We start from the raw sequence: 21,223 nt of genomic DNA, 5'->3' as shown, positions 1-21,223 counted from the left end.
TTCTGAGCACAGGACAAACAGGGGTATCCATTCTGGGGTGCAAATCCTCATTTTCATGTGTACTATAGAAAAAAGTCCTGTCTTTAAAATTACATATTTGCACAAATATGAAATTTTAGTTTTTCTCCTCTCAGTGAATACGTTAAGGGGTGTAGTTTTTAAAATGGGGTCACTTGTGGGGATATCTATCCTTTTGACTCCTATGAGCCATTCCGATCTTGACTTGGTGCAGGAAAACAAAGTGTTCCTCAAAATGCTGAAAAGTAATGTTAAATTTGTACGTCTCCTAAATGGTTAAAAAAAACCCCGTATTTTCCAATGTGCGCCCAAAATAAAGTAAACAGATGGAAATATAAATCTTGGCACTTTTAATAAATAAACATAAATTCTATAGGTCTCTTTTTCCACCTAAATGAAGTACAACATGTGGCGAAAAAACTATGTCAGAATCGCTTGGATATGCAAAACCTTTCTGGTGTTTTTCCATATTAAAGTGACACGTGTCAGATTTGCAAAATTTGGCCTGGTCATTAAGGCGCAAACAGGCTTGGTCACTAAGGGGTTAATTGTACCCTCACCAACGCAGTTACTGGGAAGGTCCACTTAACCACGGACACGTGGACAAGTACTGGCGGGCAGGGCCACTATATCTCCCTGATGGCACATTGGTGGAGGCTGGGACCAAGTCAGAGCCTGGGACCACTCACGTCCTACCCACACCCAGAATAGTGGGTCCTACCTCGGTGCTGGTATCTGCGCCGTTTTATGCCACTTCCTCCAAACCCTCCCCCTCCTCCTCCTCCTACGCAACCTCTACCTCTCAATTAAGAAGTGTGAGCAGCACGTCGCTAGCAGTCGGTATCGAGCGGCTCGGCAGCACAGCGGTGGGGAAGCGTCAGGTTGTGTGTGACAACGGCCGTGGCGGCTCTGGTGGCGGCTCTGCAGCTCGGCAGCCTCACACACGTGCCATGCCTGGCCCACGTCTTCAATCTGGTGGTTCAGCAGTTTCTGAAAAACTACCCCCACTTGTCTGACCTGCTCGGCAAGGTGTGCCGCATGGGCGCACATTTCCGCAAGTCAACCACGGATGCTGCCACCCTGAGGACGCTGCAACATCGGTTTCACCTGCCAGTGCACCGACTGCTGTACGACGTGCCCACACGCTGGAATTCTATGCTTTACATGTTGGTCAGGCTGTATGAGCAGCGTAGAGCAATAGTGGAATACAAACTCCAACATGGGCGGCGTAGTGGGAGTCAGACTCCTCAATTCTTTACCGAAATGTTACAGGAGTCTGCCTATACTTCTACTACAGAAATGTTACTGGGGTCTGCTTATACCTTTTCTACTGGAATGTTACAGGGGTCTGTTTATACTACGGGTGCACACAGACTTCCGATCGCGGTGTTTTACCTATCTGGCCCAAAAACACTGACTGACTAGGGCAGAAATTGTGGGCCAAGGCCAATATGTATTTTCTCTCGTGTTACCCCAGTTATCTGAGGCACTGCTTTGGGCCAAATAAGAGGAGCGATACTGCACTTATGAGACGTTCACAGCTGCACTAGCATCGGAGTCCGCTGTATGCCCGCTATTGCTGAGGCTTTGAGCAGAGGCCTATGTCCTCGGCATAGTAAAAGTCTGCCATGTTTGGGCACTCTGATTTCTTCATGGTTCACTTCTTGGGTCGCCTAGGACCCACCTATGCTGTGGGTGCACACAGACTTCCCATGGCGGTGATTTACCTGTCTGGCACAAAGTCACCGACTGACTTGTTTAGGGTGCAGAGTGCAGATGGCTTTCCCCTTCCAGTGTCGATTGAGCTATCCGATACCTAGACAGAATGAATAGTGTGTGGACCCATGGATTTCCCATTGCTATGTAACTCGCGGCACCTTGGGTCACACAAGATGGAGGCTGGGAACGAGCTTGACCCTGGGCCCGCTCACGTGCTTCCCACCCAGGGTATTGCTGCATTGTGGAGATGTGTAAAATTGCTGGCACCTGAGTCCCCTTTATGCCCACGTTTGCAGCTCCTGACGGAGGTGGCACAGGATTGGAATGAAGATCGAACGTCAATTTCTCATCAATTCTCAACAGCATTGTGGGCTATTGCCCCCCCTCCCCCTCCCTTTCAAAGAGGGTCACTGCCTGGCCCTGCCAACCCTACGCACAGTACGCACTTATGAATAGACATGAGGGTGGTGTAGCTATGAAGCGAGCGTGTGGCATGAGGGCAGCTGAAGGCTGCGCAGGGACACTTTTGTGTGCACTGTGTACACAGGGTCGCGCGGGGGGATTTGGCCAGCATGTAACCCCGGGGAAGAGGCAGCGGTGTGACCCGCAGGCAGTGATTGTGCTTGGTTGGAGGTAGTGTGGTGCTTAGCTAAGGTATGCCTTGCTAATGAGGGTTTGTCTGAAGTAAAAATTGTTAGGGGGGGGGGGCAGACTCTTGCCCCTATTGTGGCTTAATAGTGAGACCTGGGAGCCTGAGATGCAGCCATGCATGCTGCCCCTGCCCTATCCGTTTCTATGGTGTTTCCATGACTTTCTGGTTTTTCACAAGTGAAGACCTATCCCGAGCATGGGTCATATACAAAAATGCTTGAGTCGCCCATTGACTTCAATGGGGTTCGTTACTCGAAACGAGCTTTCGAGCATCGTGAAAAGTTCGACTCGAGCAACGAGCACCCGAGCATTTTGGTGCTCGCTCATCTCTATAAATTAACCCTAAGACCTTAAAGAACCGATCCACAGAGCACAAAGCTTCAGAAGAGGGGGCAAGAAAAATACCCATGCCCGAGGGGCACCCTGCCACCTAGAAATGATGATTCCGACCCTCTAAAGCTCATCACCCGAGGACAGGGGGCGTAGGTGGAAATAAAGTGCAGGACTCTTTGAAATAAAAAAATTAAACCTATCTCTAGAAAAACGATCTGGAAGATCGATCTTAGGCTCATGAATGTATGCCTCCCAGACAAGTTGCTGCTGTTTAATCCCAGCAACCTCCCATGCCAGCGCCTTTAGCTGACTAGATAACACCTCAATGGGATTCATTTTAACAAAGGTAAACTATATCCCACTGAGTAAGTATGGCTGTGTATTCTGTTACGTCTGCACAGGACATGCTGGACAAGCACTAGCAGATGTGCACAATAACTGCTCACAGTGCAGCGGCCAAAACAAACTGATAATAAACAGGAAGTCTTTCCCTGATTATGTAACGAGCGAGGGAGAAACCCCTGCCTACCACGGCAGACTGATCGCGTCGATAGATGTGGGCCTGCACTCGTTCCTGGTGCCTAAGTAACCCTACTTGGCCAAACTGATAAGGGACAAAACACAGCACTTAGCTTTTGTAGAATAAGCCACAGCACACAGAGCTGTCCGAAGTAAAAAGCAGTGGTCAACATTCTGACCATGGAAGCTACTGACTGCCAGCTCAGGCAGAGAGCAACTGACAATACACAGCACATAGCTCAGTATCAGCCCAGGTAAATACCTAGCTAATTACCCACAGATGTGCCTAGAAGCTAGAGCTAGAAGATGCAGAACCAAATCTAAAACCTGGACCGGACTTTGCTAATCTGGCAGCGATCTCAGCACTGCAGCCAAAGTATCTCCCTTTCTAAAAAGGGGTCCCAGGACCCTTAGGGACCAGGTTATAAAGGACTCCTTAGAACACACCTACCCCCCCCCCCCTCTGATGTCATTCAGGAGGTTGGGTGGGGACATGTGGAAAAATCATAATTCCCCAATATCGCTATATCTCTGCAAGAGGTACTCCAAATGGAAAGCAGTCCCGGCCTTCGGGCAGACTTTTACCGTTGCCAATTACTGAGAAGCCTTGGACACATTTGTCTATGGACTTTATAACTGATTTGCCACCGTGCTAGGGGAATACTGTTATATGGGTGTTGGTTGATCACTTTAATAAGATGTGCCATTTCCCCATGACATCATGACAGCATACGCTGGAGGTTGCTCACCTGCTGACCTGAAGGGACAGGAAGAGGCAGAGTATAAAAAGAACCTCCCCTCCACCAACACCAGTGTTTTTCCTGTCCCTTCAGGACAGCAACGGCAGAGCTCCAGCGACGCTGTCCCATGCCGGAGGAGGACTTACCGGCGAAGCGGCGGCGTTTTTCTTCGGGCAACCCCAGTGGGAAGGACCCCATCTGGGCGCTTTCCGGGGACTGCGTGGGCCGGGGTCCAAGTACGGGCTGCCGGCACCACTGCGGCCGTCATTTCAGGCGGCGGCCGCCATCTCCGGGTCCAGGGCCAACAGGAGCGCTCCAGGGCGGCGGAATACAGCGCGGTGACATCAGACGCTCCGCAAAGGGGGCGTGGCCTGCGAAGGGGGCGTGGCCTGGGGCGGCCAGCGCCGAATTTAAAAATCTGCTGCCCCTGCATCAGCTGGTGGTGTTTCCCCACGCTAAGGAACGATCCTAAGTACAGGAAGCGTTCCTGCAAGACGCAAGATGTCGGCCAGAGAGGACCCAGAGACCCTCCAAACTGTAAGTGGTCCGGTGGACCAACCTACACCTGCACTACATACACTTCCCGAACAGAGTTTCCCTTGTCTTACAGGACAGGGATACTCAAAAACCAAGGGAGGCTAGACGAAGGAGTAAAAAATGTCCAGTATGTCTAACCAAACTCGACGACTCCTGCACAAAAACGTTATGTGCTACCTGTTCCGCAAAGGTTATGCAGGAGGAAAAAACTTCCCTTATGGCCGAAATTCGGTCAGTCGTCCGGGAAGAAGTGCAGTCCTCCCTCTCGGACCTCCAACCTGGGCCTTCCGGGGTTACACGCAGGTCGGTTCCGATGGTGTCTGAGTCCGACTCCGACATAGCGGAAAATATGGATTTTGACGGGGAAGTGACGCAGGAGGACAAAAAAATATCTTTTCTCTACCTCAGACATGGATCAACTGCTAAAAGCTGTACGCAGAACCATGCAGGTGGAGGAAGACGTGCAGCAACCCCGCACAGTCCAGGAGGATATGTTCACGGGGTTACTCCCGCAACGGAAATCTTCATTCCCCGTAAACGCCACGCTCAAGCAGCTGATTCTAAATGAGTGGGAGGGCATGGATCAGGCTCCGCTAATTCCTAGGGAATTCAAAGAACGCCTTTTATTTCCGGGAGATGAGGTGTCCTTTTTGGACGAGATACCAAAAGTCGATGCGGCAATTGCCATGGTATCCAGAAAGTCCGGATTAAGCTTTGAGGATACGTCCCACTTAAAGGACCCGTTGGACCATAAGGTGGACACAACCATGCGTAAAGCCTGGTCTACCTCCGGTCTGATCATGAAATCCAACATCGCGGCCACTTCCGTGGCTCGTTCCATGGCAATCTGGTTGGACCAATTCGCAGCCCTAGTCGACCAAAAAGCCCCTAGGGAGGAGTTCGCAAGTGGCATCCCTCTGCTACGGATGGCAACAGGGTTTCTGGCAGATGCTTCAATGGAAACAGTCCGCTTCGGAGCCCGCATGGCAGCACTATCGAACACCGCCAGAAGGGCAGTGTGGGTAAAAGAGTTGTCGGGGGACTCGGCTTCCAAAAATAGGCTATGTACCATACCGTTCCGGGGCGGGCGCATATTTGGACCAGACCTGGATCGTCTGCTGGAGAAAGCAGCTGACAAGAGTCACGGACTGCCTGCCACCAGGCCACCCAAAAGACCCTTCACTCCTCATCCCTCGTCCACGTACGCCGGGAAGGGGAAGACCGGAAGATGGTCTTATCCGAAGGGCGGAAGGGGTAAGACTTTAACTTTTGTCCCTCAGCCCATACTTTCGGGCCTGGTAGGGGGTAGACTGGCTCGCTGTTCCAATAGCTGGCGTAGTATTACAACTAACGAGTGGGTACTGCACCTAGTGGCGGAGGGGTACAGGATCGAGCTACTATCCCGCCCCCCGGACAGATTTATGATAACCCCAACCCAGTCTCTAGGCCTAGAACAGGCTCTGTTGGAGGGCGTACGGAACCTGCAGGGTCTCAGTGCGGTTATCCCGGTCCCCAAGAAGGAACAGGGAAAAGGTTTCTATTCCCCCCTCTTTCTGGTTCCCAAACCAGATGGCTCCCACCGCACCATTATCAATCTCAAACAACTGAATAGATTCATTGAATATAGGAAATTCAAAATGGAAACCATTAGAACGGCAACTCCTCTAATTGCCAGAGATAACGTAATGGCTACAATAGACCTTAAGGATGCCTATTTTCACATCCCTATTTACGCCAACTCACAAAAGTTCCTGAGGTTTGCGCTGGGGGTGGAGGGGGAAATCTGCCACTTTCAGTTCTTCTGCCTCCCATTTGGAATCTCCTCGGCTCCGCGAATTTTTTCCAAGGTCGTGATAGAAATGGTGGCCTTCTTACGAAATCAGGGTGTCATGATCATCCCCTACTTGGACGACTTCCTATTGGTGGCAGATTCCCCGTCTACTCTGAGATCACACTTGGAGTCCACATTGCAATTATTTAAGGAGCTTGGCTGGATTATTAACGAGTCAAAATCCAACATGGAGCCAGAAACCAGGAAGAAATCCCTCAGTGTCATCCTGGATTCCAGTCTACAAAATTCGTCCCTTCCTCCCCTAAGAAAACATCTTATCATAGAGGAATGTTCCAACCTCTATAAAAAACATAGGGTAACGATAAGAGACGCAATGCGGATCCTGGGACTAATGACTTCGTGCATCGGCGTGGTCCCCTGGGCCCAGTTCCATAGTCGCGGACTCCAGTCACTAATTCTCCAGAATTGGGACAAGTTGCAGGCTTCGCTTGATCAGACAATCCCTATTTCTGCGGAAGCCAGAGCTTCACTCCGTTGGTGGGTGTCGTCGGACAACCTGTCTCAGGCATCCGATTGGAATTTGGACCCGGAAGTAATAATCACGACCGATGCCAACGCCAAAGGGTGGGGGGCCCACTTTGAAGGCGGTTATGTACAGGGGGCCTGGGACGTTCACAAGAAAGCTAGCTCATCGAACTTTAGGGAGCTTAAAGCGGTATGGAAATCCCTGCGTAGCCTGCAAACACGGTTAGTGGCGAAGCATGTGAGGATCTTCTCAGACAATATGACAACAGTATCACTCATTCGCCACCAGGGTACCACCAGGAATCCTCCACTACAACGACTGGCGGGGCGGATCCTTCAATGGGCGGAAGGCACAACAAAGTCCCTATCGGCCTTTCATATAAAAGGAGCCGAGAACTCAGCCGCGGACTTTTTAAGCAGAAGGAAAGTGGACCCAGGAGAGTGGGAACTCCATCCAGAGGTGTTCAGCCTTCTTGTGGAGAAGTGGGGGGTACCAGAAGTAGACCTCTTTGCGTCAAGCGCAAACACCAAATGCCGGCTTTTCTTTTCCAGAGGCGCAGAGAAACAGGCCTTGGGCACGGACGCTCTCTCTCACCCCTGGGATTGGGACCTAGCGTATGCCTTTCCCCCTCTACCACTAATCCCGCTCCTGCTAAGGAAGTTACTGCAGTCAACCCTAACAGTAATTTTTGTAGCACCATATTGGCCCAAAAGACCGTGGTTCCCCCTCCTGAGATCCCTGTCAGTGGGAGAGCCCTTCCACCTTCCAACAAGACCGGACCTACTGTCGCAGGGCCCTCTTCTTTACCCGGAAGTTCACAAGTTCAGGCTTACGGCCTGGAGCTTGAGCGGGTAAAGTTCCTAGGGAAGGGTCTTTCCCCTAATGTTATTTCCACCATTAGCGAGAGCCTTAAACCCTCGACACACAAAATCTACTCCAAAGTCTGGAAAAAATTTTCGGAGTGGTTAGGCCAGGACATCCAGCAGCTGGACCAGCCAGACGTCCGTAAAATCTTAGATTTTCTCCAGGCGGGCCTGGATAAAGGTTTGAGTCCGAATACCCTCAAAGTCCAAATTGCGGACTTGGGGGCATTCTTCGATCTCGCGCTGGCGGAGCACAGGTGGATTAGGAGATTTCTTAGAGGGGCGAGCAGATTACATCCATTCACACGGCCCACGGCACTACCCTGGGATCTGACCATAGTCCTTCAGGCCTTCTGCGACCCCCCATTCGAACCGATTACGGATCTATCCATCGCCTGGCTGACGTACAAGGTAGCCCTGCTTGTGGCAGTTACGTCGGCCAGACGCGTGGGGGAAATCCAGGCCCTCTCACGAAGGGCCCCATATATGACTATCTACCCAGACAAAATAGTTTTTTCTTTAGACCCGTCCTTCCAGCCTAAAGTATTGTCAGATTTCCACAAGGGCCAACCAATAGTTATTCCAGCCTTTTGCCAAAATTTCAAAAATGGAAAAGAACAAAAGCTCCACAATATAGACGTCAAAAGAGCGGTACTAGCGTACCTTGAGGCAACGGAAAGTTTCAGGAAGTCTGACAAACTTTTCGTTCAATTTCAGGGGCAGGCCAAAGGAAAGGCCGCTTCTAAAGATGCGATCGCCAGGTGGCTCAGGAGAGCCATCCAGGAGGCTTACAAGGCCAAGGGCATCCCCCCTCCAGAAGGATTGAAGGCCCACTCAATGAGAGCGGTGGCATCCTCTTGGGCAGAGAGAGCGCACGCGTCGATTGAGCAAATCTGTAACGCAGCCACATGGACTTCAGGCCATACTTTCATTAAACATTATAGGCTGGACTTTAAATATAGTCAGGACGCATCCTTCGGTAGGAAGGTGCTCCAAGCCGTAATCCCTCCCTAAAAAGCCCATGCCACTTATTTGGTATTCCTCCAGCGTATGCTGTCATGATGTCATGGGGAAAACGGGAATTTTTTCTTACCGATAATTCCCTTTCTGGAAGACATCATGACAGCATACGGGCTTTTTTTCCCCCCCTTACCAACATGGTTACCCTAGTTTGTCCAACACATGAGGTAATGTGTATGCTTTGACTTCTGAGGTGTGTGATGTCAATAAAAACACACCTTCTGGTTAAATAGCTGGTCACTGTGGTCATTTGGAACGCACTGGTGTTGGTGGAGGGGAGGTTCTTTTTATACTCTGCCTCTTCCTGTCCCTTCAGGTCAGCAGGTGAGCAACCTCCAGCGTATGCTGTCATGATGTCTTCCAGAAAGGGAATTATCGGTAAGAAAAAAATCCATTTTTGTGGCATTGCCGGTGCTCCCTAGTGCCATGATATTGGCAAAGTTGTTTATTTCCCACATCGTAAGATTACATGGGTTGCCAGCGAACATTGTCTCTGACCGGGAAGTACTGTTTGTTTCCAAATTTTGGCCCCTTATGTGTTCCCAGTTAGGTATCCAACTTTCATTTTCCTCTGCGTATCATTCGCAGTCTAATGGGCAAACTGAGAGGTGTAATCAAAGTTTGGAGCATTATTTAGGGTGTTATGCCTCTGATAATCAGGAGGAGTGGTCTGAATTTTGGCCCTTAGCAGAGTATGATTTGAATAATAGGCCTTTGGAATTTATAGGCACATTACTTTTTTTTGTAATAATGGATGTCACTTTTGTTTCGGTGCGTTATCTAAAGCACGGTCGGAGATACCAGAGAAAAATAAGTTCTCTTCCAACCTCAGGAAGGTTTGGGAGGAGGAACAGAGAAATGTGACTATATACAAGTTCAAGTGGGTAGCTGATGGCATATATATATATTCAGTGGGGGTAGACTTCGTGGAGGGGGAAATGGTCTGTTAAACTAGGTCCGTGGTTCATTGGTCCATTCAGAATCATTGAACAAATTAATGCGGTATCTTTTAGGTTGGAGGTTCCAAACTCTTGGAGGATAGTGAACGTCTTTCACAAATCATTATTAAAACCGTATGTGGGTTCGAGAGATGATTCGTCTCCTCTGGTAGAGGTGAATGGGGAACTCCAGTTTGGGCTTAGTTGCATTGTGGATTCCCGTTGGGTGCGTAACAAACTGCAGTATTAGGTTCATTGGTGGGGTTATGGTCTAGAGTAGTGTTCCCCAACCTTTTCAGCCTTGGGGCACCCCTGGGAAAAAGTCTTTATGGCGTAGCACCCCTACCAAAAGGGGGTGTGCCTAGGGTGTGGATTATTACAACATCTTATTTGACCTCCGGGCATCACTATATACAGGGGATGTATAGATTATACCAGCTGCACATATATAATTATATACAGGAGATATACATCCCTGCATATAGTGATATGCAACTTATACCACCTAAACATACAAGATTACATACAATACATAGTACATACCACATTTACTGCTCCTCTGCTCTCATCCTTGGGTCCCGACACTGTCACTGCAGGGCTGGCCAGACATCCATCCTGACCCCCACACATTGTACACACAACTCCACTACATCCATCCTGATCCCCAGGCATCACACACACAACTATGCTACATCCATCCTGATCCCCAGAAATCACACACACAACTCTACTACTTCCATCCTGATCCCCAGACATCACACACACAACTCTACTACTTCCATCCTGATCCCCAGACATCACACACACAACTCTACTACTTCCATCCTGATCCCCAGACATCACACACACAACTCTACTACTTCCATCCTGATCCCCAGACATCACACACACAACTCTACTACTTCCATCCTGATCCCCAGACATCACACACACAGCTCCGCTACATCCATCCTGATACCAGACATCACACACACACAGCTCTGCTACATCCATCTTGACCCCCAGACATCCCACACATAGCTCTGCTACATCCATACTGATCCCCAGACATCACACACACAGCTCTGCTACATCCAACCTGATCCCCAGACATCACGCACACAGCTCTGCTACATCAATCCTAATCCCCACAGCTCCACTCACTCAATCCATCAATCCTGATCCCCACAGCTCCACTCACTCACTCACTCTATCCATCCACCCTGACCCCTACAGCCCCACCTACTCACTATATCCATCCTGATCTCCGTAGCTTCACTCACTCAATCCATCCATTCATCCTGACCCCCACAGCTCCACTCACTCCATCCATCCATCCTGACCCCCACAGCTCCATTCACTCACTGCATCCATCCATCCTGACCCCCACAGCTCCAACACACAGAACACAGCAGGGTCCTACATTTACTAAGCTCCCTTGTGGTCATGTGATCCCTGACTCCTCCCACACAGAGTATCACATGACGTGACAAAATCAGATGTCCTGGAAGCGGCCTTCTCTGCAAGTCTGTGTGTTCCCTCATGTGAGGACTGACGGGGAGGGTTAGCTGGCGCTAGGGGGCAGTGCCCCTCCTGCACCCACCTTGCTGCACCACTGCGTCAAGGTACTACAGTACCAATGTGATTTCCAGTCAGAGAGCCATGGCACCCTGGTTGGAAATCACTAGTCTACAGGAAAGTACGTGGGTTCCAGTTGCAGATGTTAACACAGATCATCTCGTAGAAATCTTTAATAGACGTAATCCCGTAAACTGGGGCCTAAGGGTCCTGGAAGCCACTTCTAGAAGGGAAAGGTACTGTTATGTCAGTATGAACTACTTTGGGTTGCTAGTTTATTGCACCTGTGGATTAAATGGGAGAGTTTTTAATTTGAACAGGTAAGTGAAGATGCCACCTTGGCACAGGGTTGGATTCCACTGCGGGATCCTGCATGCAGAATCCGACCCATTTGTGTGCAGCCGGCTTAAGATTCACATTTTTCCTTCAGAAAATGGAGATAAAATCTCTATGCGTCTCATCTTGTGAATGTACCTCTAAAAAAGTTGTTTCTTTTTTTCCTGGAAATGTGGGTGCAAGAGAGGTTTTATGGCTCACAGAGTTCTTATCTGAGGTGGGTGGGCGAGGAGGGGTCTGTCTACAAATCTGCCACTGCATCTTTTTGTCCTGGCCTCCACAAGCTAACATCATTTCTTAATCCCACTTCTGATATCTCCAGCACCCGCAGCTCCAGGAGCTTGAAATGTAATACACAGAGGGGCAGAGAATAGGCTCTGTTCTCTGCCTATCTACAATGTTCTCCTGACCGTATACTGCTGCCATGTCCCCATAACAGTGTGTCGGCTGCGGATGTTTACTCTACTAAATAATTTTGCACATCATTTGGTTTGAAATATTTTTTCTTACTTTCTTCGAACTAAAACTTAGTTGAATCTTATGGTCCGAAAAATATGGTATATTGTATAAAAATAGTAAAAATCTGTTTACTTCTTAGCAGATGACGGGGCCGGGAACTCAGAGGAATATCTGATATTTGCAGATTGTAAACAAGAAGATTTTGGTATCACACAAGATACATATGAAGAACCCGCCATTATCCCAGATATCCCCTCAGCCATTTACAACAAAGATCCATCATTTGATCCTCTTCTACAGATCCCATCTACTGATTCATCACAGACTGATACGCAGAAGAATAGTCACAGGAGGAATGCTAAACATCCAGGAGATCCTACAGGGAAGAAGCCTTTTTCCTGTTCAGAATGTGGGAAATGTTTTAAATGTAGATCATATCTTATTCAACATCAAAGAATTCACACAGGGGAGAAGCCTTTTTCATGCACAGATTGTGGGAAACATTTTAATCAGAAATCAAATCTTGTATTACATCTGAGAAGCCACACAGGAGAGAAGCCATATTCATGTACAGAATGTGGGAAGCATTTTAATCACAAATCAAATCTTGTTTTACATCAAAGAAATCACACAGGGGTGAAGCCATTTTCATGCACAGAATGTGGTAAATGTTTTAATCAGAAATCACATCTTGTTTCACATCAGAGAACTCACACAGGAGAGAAACCATTTTCATGCACAGAATGTGGAAAACATTTTAATCACAAATCAAATCTTGTTTCACATCAGATAAATCATACAGTGGAGAAGCCATATTCATGTGCAGAATGTGGCAAATCTTTTACCCATCAAACACAACTTGTTTCACATCACAAAATTCACACAGGAGAGAAGCCATTTTCATGTTCAGAATGTGGGAAACATTTTAATAAGAAATCAGATTGTGTTTCACATCAGAGAATTCACACAGGGGAGAAGCCATATTCATGTGCAGAATGTGGTAAATCTTTTACCCATCAAAAATATCTTGTTTCACATCAGAGAATTCACACAGGAGAGAAGCCATATTCATGTGCAGAATGTGGTAAATCTTTTACCCGTCAAACACATCTTGTTAGACATCAGAAAACTCACACAAGAGAGAAGCCATGTATATGCACAGAATGTGGGAAATGTTTTAATCAGAAGTCACTCTTTGTTTTACATCAGAGAATTCACACAGTGGAGAAACTATTTTAAGGTGCAGAATGTGGTAAATCTTTTACCCATCAAACACATCTTGTTTCACATCAGAGATCTCACACAGAAGGGAAGCCATTTTCTTTTGTATATTTTCTTTATTCATTGAGGGCATGGGGCTGGAGAAAATACATCAAGGTAGAATCATGGAAGGGAAGTAATCAAAGTGTAAATCAGTTAAACAACCGACAAACATAAGAGAAAACAATGACAGCCCCATTGAGATATGCAATATAGACCGTATTATATGAAATATAGAAAATTATACATTGGTAGGGTAATATAAAATAGTGAGTTGAAAGTAATCCAGTAGCTAGGGGGTATTGGTAATATTTGTTGATTAATCATGGTTTCCATAAAAGAAAGTAAACCAAACACTCCACAACTACTGAAACTTCTCCAAGTCCCCTTCTTGTCTGTTTTTGATCTTTTCAAAGGAGCAGATAGTATTCACCTTATTATACCATTCTAGAAGGGGGGGGGGGGGGGGGGTTGTACTATCTCTCCAGTGTCTGGGGAGCAGGATTTTAGCTGCATTTATAATAAAAGAAAAAATTGTTCCCAATTAAGGAGTCCAATGCATTCAGGTTTAAAAGGATAAAACATGGAGGGAGCTCCGCTTTAGGGTCATCGAAGGTCGTGAACGGCTAACAATAGCACATATATCCAGAGTTTGTATATTTCTACTGACTGACTCTGCCAAAATGGGACTATTGACGCCACAGCCCTGGTTCCTATCACCTGCATCTTACCGAGATATATTGTCCTATAAGCACACAGTTGTGTCTACTGTATAATGGAGTTGCTTATTGTTAAGCACCTAGAAGGAGTTATTGGAATCAAATAAAACTCTGTGTGATTGTAATGCTGATATAAGTAAGTGCTTATAGTATCAGAGCCAAAGGATACAAGATGTGATACACGCAGGCATGAAGGATCTTGTACCCTGTTGTACTACCTCAAGCTTGCATACAAGATCTGATGCAGATGGGCATGGAAGCTCTAGTACCCTGTTGTACCGCCTCTAGCTTGGATACAAGATGTGATACAGGCAGGCATGGAAGCTCTAGTACCCTGTTGTACCGCCTCTAGCTTGGATACAAGATGTGATATGTGTGGGCATGGAAGTTCTAGTACTCTGTTGTACCACATCTAGCATGGATACAAGATGTGATACAGTTGGGCTTGGAGGCTCTAGTACCCTGTTGTACCACCTCTACATTGGATACAAGATGTGAGATGGCTGAGCATGGAGGCATACATATCATGCCCTATTTGCTTTAATTGAGCCTCAAGATCATGCAGTCTCGAAGGCTGTAGAAGTTGGCATCCCAGATGGTCCTGTACACATTCTATTAACAATAAATCCAGCGACTGGGCAGCCATGGAAGCGTGGAAATGTTGTGGGGACATTCATCTGCTGCCCTTATGTGTGCAGCCGAGTATTATCCTGCTGAAAAATGCCTCTTGGCTATAAGGAGAACACACGTGACTGCAGGATGTCTTGAACATAACGCTGAGCTGTCATTGTCCCTCGTACCACTACTAGGGAGGACCGACTCTTGTATGTGATGGCCTCCCCAGACCATCACACCAACAGGGGGCAGTGTGCTGTTCCACACCTAAGGCAGGATTCAGGTGCTCTAGACCCGAACACGCCTGTCGTCAGCGCCAAAACTAAACCTGGATTTGTTGCTGAAGACAACCTGGTTCCACTCCGTTGCAGTCCAGTTTCATCATTCATGACACCACTACAAATGGAGGTAAGGCAGTGTATGTAATGGGCACCATGAGACCCAATGTCCTTCAGCCAAGTACTTGGAAATGGTTCTGACAGACACAGGAGTGTAATGATGGTGCCACCTCTCTTTGGACAGCAGGAAACAAAACAGGTGGAGCTGCTGGTGCTTGTCAGACAGTCATACAATACTCTGTACTGGTGGTCTGTCTGGGGCATCCTGAGCCCGGTTGCCTTGTGTGGCCTCGCACATCCTCTTGTTGCAACACCTCCTAACAGCCTGTTCAAAATGGCCCACCATGGTGGGCAATTAGTTGACATAGCCATCCAGCTTCTCACATTCCAATAATGCACCCGCTCTCAGACTTTAACTGGACAAAAATCTCTTTTCTTCTCAATAAAAGTAAGATGACACAAGAGGGTAATTGGAAAAAGCTTAAAAATAGAAATACAAATTAGAATCTCATAATAAGTGGCATCAAATTGTTGTTTGACCTCGATAGTGCGGCCTCGCGTCAGTTCAACATCAATTGAATATATCTCGATGTAATCCATTAAACCATTATAAAACATACTGAAAACGTTTTCCATCGGTCGTGATATCAGATGAATAGGTCCTTAAAGACTAATATTCCATTTATCCTACAAGGTTCCATTAATGCAAACATTCTCCTATAAAACCATCTAGTATTTATTGCGCAGAATTGAAGGGCTATTGGAATAGTAAAATAATTCATTTGCATGTATTAGTATAATAATCAAGGGTCAAACATCCATGAAGCGCTGCAAGGATGTTAGATCAAGTATTAGGTAGTTGGTAGACCGTTCATGGTTTCACCTCTATCAATAATAGAATTAATAATTGTGCGGCTCCACAGCAAAGCCAGGATTACGGAGCTCACCCCAGGTCTCCAGACACAAACACAGACACCATCAGCAGCCAAGTAAAACCTGGATTGATCACTGAAGACAACCCGGTTCCACTCTGTAGCATCTAGTTTCATTGTTCACAACATCACTGCAAACGGAGGTGACAGTGGGTGATAAAGGCCGTAGACGTAATGGGCGCCGTGACACCAAATGTCTTTCAGCCAAGTGCCTGGAAATGGTTCCGACAGACACAGAGGTGTAACAATACTGCTACCTGTCTCTAGATGGCAGACAATGAAACAGTTGGAGCTGCTGGGGTTTGTCGGGTGGTCCTCTCTACTGGTGGTCTGTTGGCGGTCTTGAGCACGGTTGCCTTGTGTGCCCCCATCCACTGGTCCCAACACCTCCTTACAGTCTGGTCAGATGAACCTCTCTACTGGTGGTCTGTTGGGGGGTCCTTAGTCCAATAATGCGACCCTCTCATACTCTGGTAATGGAGTGAAATCGCTTCTCTGCTTCGTAGAGGCGTCTAGTGGTCAACAAGCTCTACACAAGTGGAAGAAGAGGTCACTACACACAAGGAGCCTCTGAGAGCCTTTTATAGGCCACGGTGGGAACCAGTTTAAGGGCCTCCGGTGACAAGACTGTTCATCTAATCACCACAACTCTCATCATTTACAGATCTGCCTGAGATGGTACCGTATGCCCCAAAAAACTTTTATCGGTGTGATTATTTGGACAATGAGTGTACATAGCTACACATCATATATCAGACACAGAGCTCTGCTGCAGGGAAATAGAACACACACAGCTCTGCTGCTCATCCAGCGTGGATCACAACCAGCACAGCGGAGTCCTGCATACACGGATCATCACCTGATCATGTGATGCAGAATTATCGCTCCCGCATTTCTCATAAAACATGAATCTTTATTGAAATATATCCTTAGAAAGGAAAAAACTGAAATGTGTGACGTTTCCTATGCGTTTCAGCAAAAAACTAATCCGTAAACATAGATTCCCTGCTTCTTGGACAGGCTATATGCTAACAGTATCAGAGTATGACCTAACAAAAGCCTGACCACGCCCCTAATGAATGACCACACCCACTAATGAATAATTAATGAATAAATGAGACACATGAAAAACAGTGCAGAAACATAAAATAATAGTAGATAAACATAAGATCAGATCTGAGGTTAGGGCCGCATGGGAATCTGCTTGTTATCTGCATAATCCAATAAGCATCTCTGGAAAGCAATTTTTTAACCAATCACCTCCTCTTGTTGGCGGAACACCCTTTCAGTGCCAGGTTGTGGTTTGTATAATGAAGAGCACATCTGATTAGCCACATCTGAACCAACCTTTAGTCAGGAGCCAAGTTCAAGATGTTAACCCCTTAAGGACCAGACACATTTTAGGGATTTTACCAATGTGGTGGTTTTATTGCTCTATTTTTTTTCCTTTAGCTACCAAAATTATTTTTGCTGCATTTTTTTCTAATGACATATAGGGCGATTTTTTAATATTATTTTTTACTGACTTTCCCCCCATTTTTTAGTTTTATTGGGGGTAACAAATAATTTCTTAAACGTACAGTTTTTCTTTCCTTTTAATTTGTATATTTATGCTGAAATGAAGTATGGGAACGGATTCCTCATTTTGTTTCGGACATTTTGATCTATAATATGTATGGTTTTAGATTACAGGGGGCATATAGCGACGGTTTTGGGTTATTTTCTTTCTTATGTATATATTTTTGTGTTATTCTGTAATTTTTTTAAACTTATGTATGTAATTATGTTTTTTACTATATATGTCCCCCATGACATCATATAAGACCTCTGGGAGACATTCACATGTTTTTAGTTTTTTTTTAAATTTGACACTTTCCCTCTGTAGCTAGGGGATTATTACGACCCTGCAGCTCTGTTATATCAGGGAATCCCGGAATCCCGTGGTGGAAGAAACACTTCCACTTTTATTTCATATCACTCATTGAGCACTGTGTACTGAAGGAAAAGGGTGGCAGAAAGGGTAAAAACCCACTTCTCTCTCCTCCTCCTGGGTATCAGCTATTATTAACAGCTGACAACCCGCCCTGCTTCTGATTTATCACAGAAGCAGGAGGCTTTAATCCCCGCCATAATTTCACATACAGCTGGTCTTAAAACCCAGGACCAAGCACCGTATATTTACAGTGCTTGGTCCTAAATGGGTTAAAGTAGTAGTTATGTCCATGCGGTGCACAGAAGCACTATGCCTCAGCACAGATGCAAGATGGTGTACAAATAAAACTGCAACAACTCTTATAGTAATTGTAAGGACAAATTGCACCTCTCCATGCAAATCCACCAGTCTGCGTGTGCAGTAAATTAGCCCTAGTTCTCAGCGCTATACAGTGGGTTAATTTGTTCTGCCCCTGTGCAGAATCTCTCAAATCTACCAGTCTGTGTGCGGTGAATTAGCCCTAGTTCTCAGCGCTATGCAGTGGCCACCTTGGATGTGGAGGGACTGTTTAGTTCAATTCCACACCAGGGTGGATTAGCGGCCATTCTTTACTATCTATCCCAGAGAGGACTTCAATACCACCAGCACAATAAATTTGTGGTAGATCTCCTTAATTATGTACTAACACATAATTACTTCATTTTTGACTTTAAGTACTTCCGCCAGCTCAGGGGTACAGCGATGGGAACGCCCTGTGCCGGTGAGAGGAAAGGGTCATATTTTCTGATGAAAACACCAGGTGGTCACAACACATTTTGAACTGGATGCGGTTCATCAATGATATCCTTATACTCTGGACTGGAAATTTGGATGAATTTGCTGAATTTGTAGCTGTCATCAATAAGAACAATCTGAACCTCAAATTCACATAAGAGATTCGTTCTACATCCCTTGTATTCTTGGATGTTACCATTTCATTACAAACAGATGGAAAGATTTGCTCAAAACTTTTTCGAAAGCCAACTGCAACAAATAATCTACTGATGTGGGACAGCTACCATCCCTACGCGCTCCGCAAAGGCATCCCAAAGGGACCGTTCTTAAGAACACAAAGAAATTGCTCCGATGATATATCTTTTCGGAAAGAAGGGCAGAAGCTATGAAAAAGATTTATGGATAGAAAATATCCTGCGGATATTGTAGATCAAGCTTTAGACCATGCTAGCCAACAAAATCGAGCAAACCTACTAATCCCCAAAGAGAAAAACAGTAATAATGAGTTAAGGATATTGCGCCACTGTGATGTATATATAACATGACGGCATAGTCCGTCTTTAAATTTCAACTTTGCCCTTTATATTTATTAAACTAAGTTCTCCTTTTATTGCTAAAAAAATGATACCCCTGATATTATAACTGAGGACACAAGTGCACAGGACAATGTGAATGGCTCAAGACTGTATTTACATACATAACAGGTGGTGATAGAGGATTGGACAATAGACAATAGGCCCATCCCATGGGCGGTCCAGAGGTTACTATATAAGCCCTGAAGCGGCAGCGAGCTTCAGATACTCTGGCCTACCACTGAGGCCAGAACTTCTATCTGATCCAGACTAAACCTTGCTTAAATGCTTGAGATGGGGTACGATCCCATAATGTATGATTGTAATTCCAATTGAATGCTTGAGATGGGGTACGATCCCATAACAGATTGATTTGAGTGCTTGCTGGATTAGTGTGAACTACTAGGATTCCTGGTCTAAGACTATCAGACACAGGAGTTACCTTTACTTCTAACCGGCTCTTTAAGTGGCAGGCGTATAACCTTACTAAATGGTTTCTAATTAGAGATGAGCAAGAGTACTCGGTTCGGGTGTTTTTGCACTCGAGCACCGCTTTTACCGAGTAACTGACTACTCAGACAAAAAGATTCGGAGGGCGCCAGGGGGCAGCATGGTGGGGGGAATATTTTCGTCCGAGTAGTCAGTTACTCGGAAAAAGCGGTGCTCGAGTGCAAAAACACCGGAACCGAGTACGCTCGCTCATCTCTATTCCTAATACTGTTTGATATGCATTAATTTGCTGGGCCATTGAGCATACTCTAACCATAAGCTGGTACAGACTAAAATCGCAAACAAGCAGAGCTCAGAACCCTGAAGGTTTTTAGCGCCAGGCCACTATTAGTACAAATCTGGTGGTTACAGCTGTTATCAGCTCAAGCACAATTAACTTGGAGATTGATCAGCTAAATAATAGGATCTCATAGCATTCTATGCACAATCATTATAGGGATTGATTAGCCACACAGGCACTCAGTGGTAGTTAACCAATGTAAACCCCATATAAAGGTTCAGATAGGTCTTACTTATAGCTCCCTTGGTCATTTAGACAACATGACACTAAGGCCTCATGTCCACGGGCAAAATATGATTTAAGATCCGCAGCGGATCTCCCGCACGCGGATCCGCATCCCATAGGGATGCATTGACCACCCGCGGGTAGATAAATACCCGCGGATGGTCAATAAAAGGGATTTTAAAAAAAATGGAGCATAAAAAAATCTGGACCATGCTCCATTTTCGTGCGGGTCTCCCGCGGGGACGGCTCCCGCGGGCTTCTATTGAAGCCTATGGAAGCCGTCCGGATCCGCGGGAGACCTAAAATAGGAATTTAAAAGAATTTACCCATCCTGAGCGGGCGGGGAAGGTCTTCTATTCCTCACGGCCGGATCTTTCTTGCTTCGGCTCGGCGGATGTGCCCGGCGCATGCGCGCGGCACGTCGGCGACGTGCCGGCGACGTGCCGCCGGCGTGACGAATTCATCCGCCGGCCGAAAAAGAAGTTCCGGCCGTGAGGAAGAGCAGACCTTCCCCGCCCGCTACGGATAGGTAAATTCTTTTAAATTCTTATTTTCAGCGCTCATGTCCGCGGGGCAGGAGGGACCCGCTACGGATTCTACATGTAGAATCCGTAGCGGGCCTGATTTTCCCCGTGGACATGAGGCCTAAGTATATTGTGATGCATGATTCAAGAGCATAAAAGGCTGATTGAGTGAAATGATTCAAACATTTTTTGTATTCTCATTCTAACTCCAATACAAGGTTATAAATTTCACTTCCTGATGATCCGCCTCATTGGCGAGGAAACGCGTCGAAGATTCACAAAACAGAATAGGATGCACATGTACCTACCTTGAAGTTTCATACAACTGAATAGGATGCACATGTACCTACCTTGAAGTTTCATACAACTGAATAGGATGCACATGTACTTACCTTCATAACTCAATAAACGTTCGAATTAAAATGAACTCCAGATACTAATCCTCATGAGACAAGTGCATCAACACACTAAATTGAAAGCTGTAAATGATACAGGCGCCATCAGGCCTCACTGAGTAATAGTAAAAGTGTGTT

The 21,223-nt window shown here is 46.3% G+C and overlaps 2 protein-coding genes across 3 annotated transcripts in view; both read left to right on the top strand.

The window, feature by feature from the left end:
* The window catches only part of LOC136627285 (gastrula zinc finger protein XlCGF57.1-like), an 83,366-nt gene extending 69,734 nt beyond the window's left edge, over positions 1 to 13,632 (top strand). Inside the window, exons 1-2 of one of the 2 annotated variants that reach the window (XR_010792766.1) lie at positions 6,928 to 9,096; positions 12,148 to 12,247. Coding sequence is in view for 1 of the 2 variants with exons in the window: in XM_066602270.1 (XP_066458367.1) it covers positions 12,148 to 13,247 (1,100 nt within the window). In the remaining variant the exon portion in view is untranslated. Of the gene's footprint in view, positions 1 to 6,927; positions 9,097 to 12,147 lie in introns of those variants that run through there. The other variant, XM_066602270.1, reaches the window with a different exon arrangement.
* LOC136628683 (zinc finger protein 420-like) overlaps positions 1 to 21,223 on the top strand; it is a 312,230-nt gene that overhangs the window by 179,701 nt on the left and 111,306 nt on the right. The window lies entirely within an intron of this gene.

Source organism: Eleutherodactylus coqui, chromosome 5 (genome assembly GCF_035609145.1).
Source record: "Eleutherodactylus coqui strain aEleCoq1 chromosome 5, aEleCoq1.hap1, whole genome shotgun sequence".
Classification (NCBI taxonomy): Eukaryota; Metazoa; Chordata; class Amphibia; order Anura; family Eleutherodactylidae; genus Eleutherodactylus; species Eleutherodactylus coqui.
This window is presented reverse-complemented; position numbering and strand designations above follow the sequence as displayed.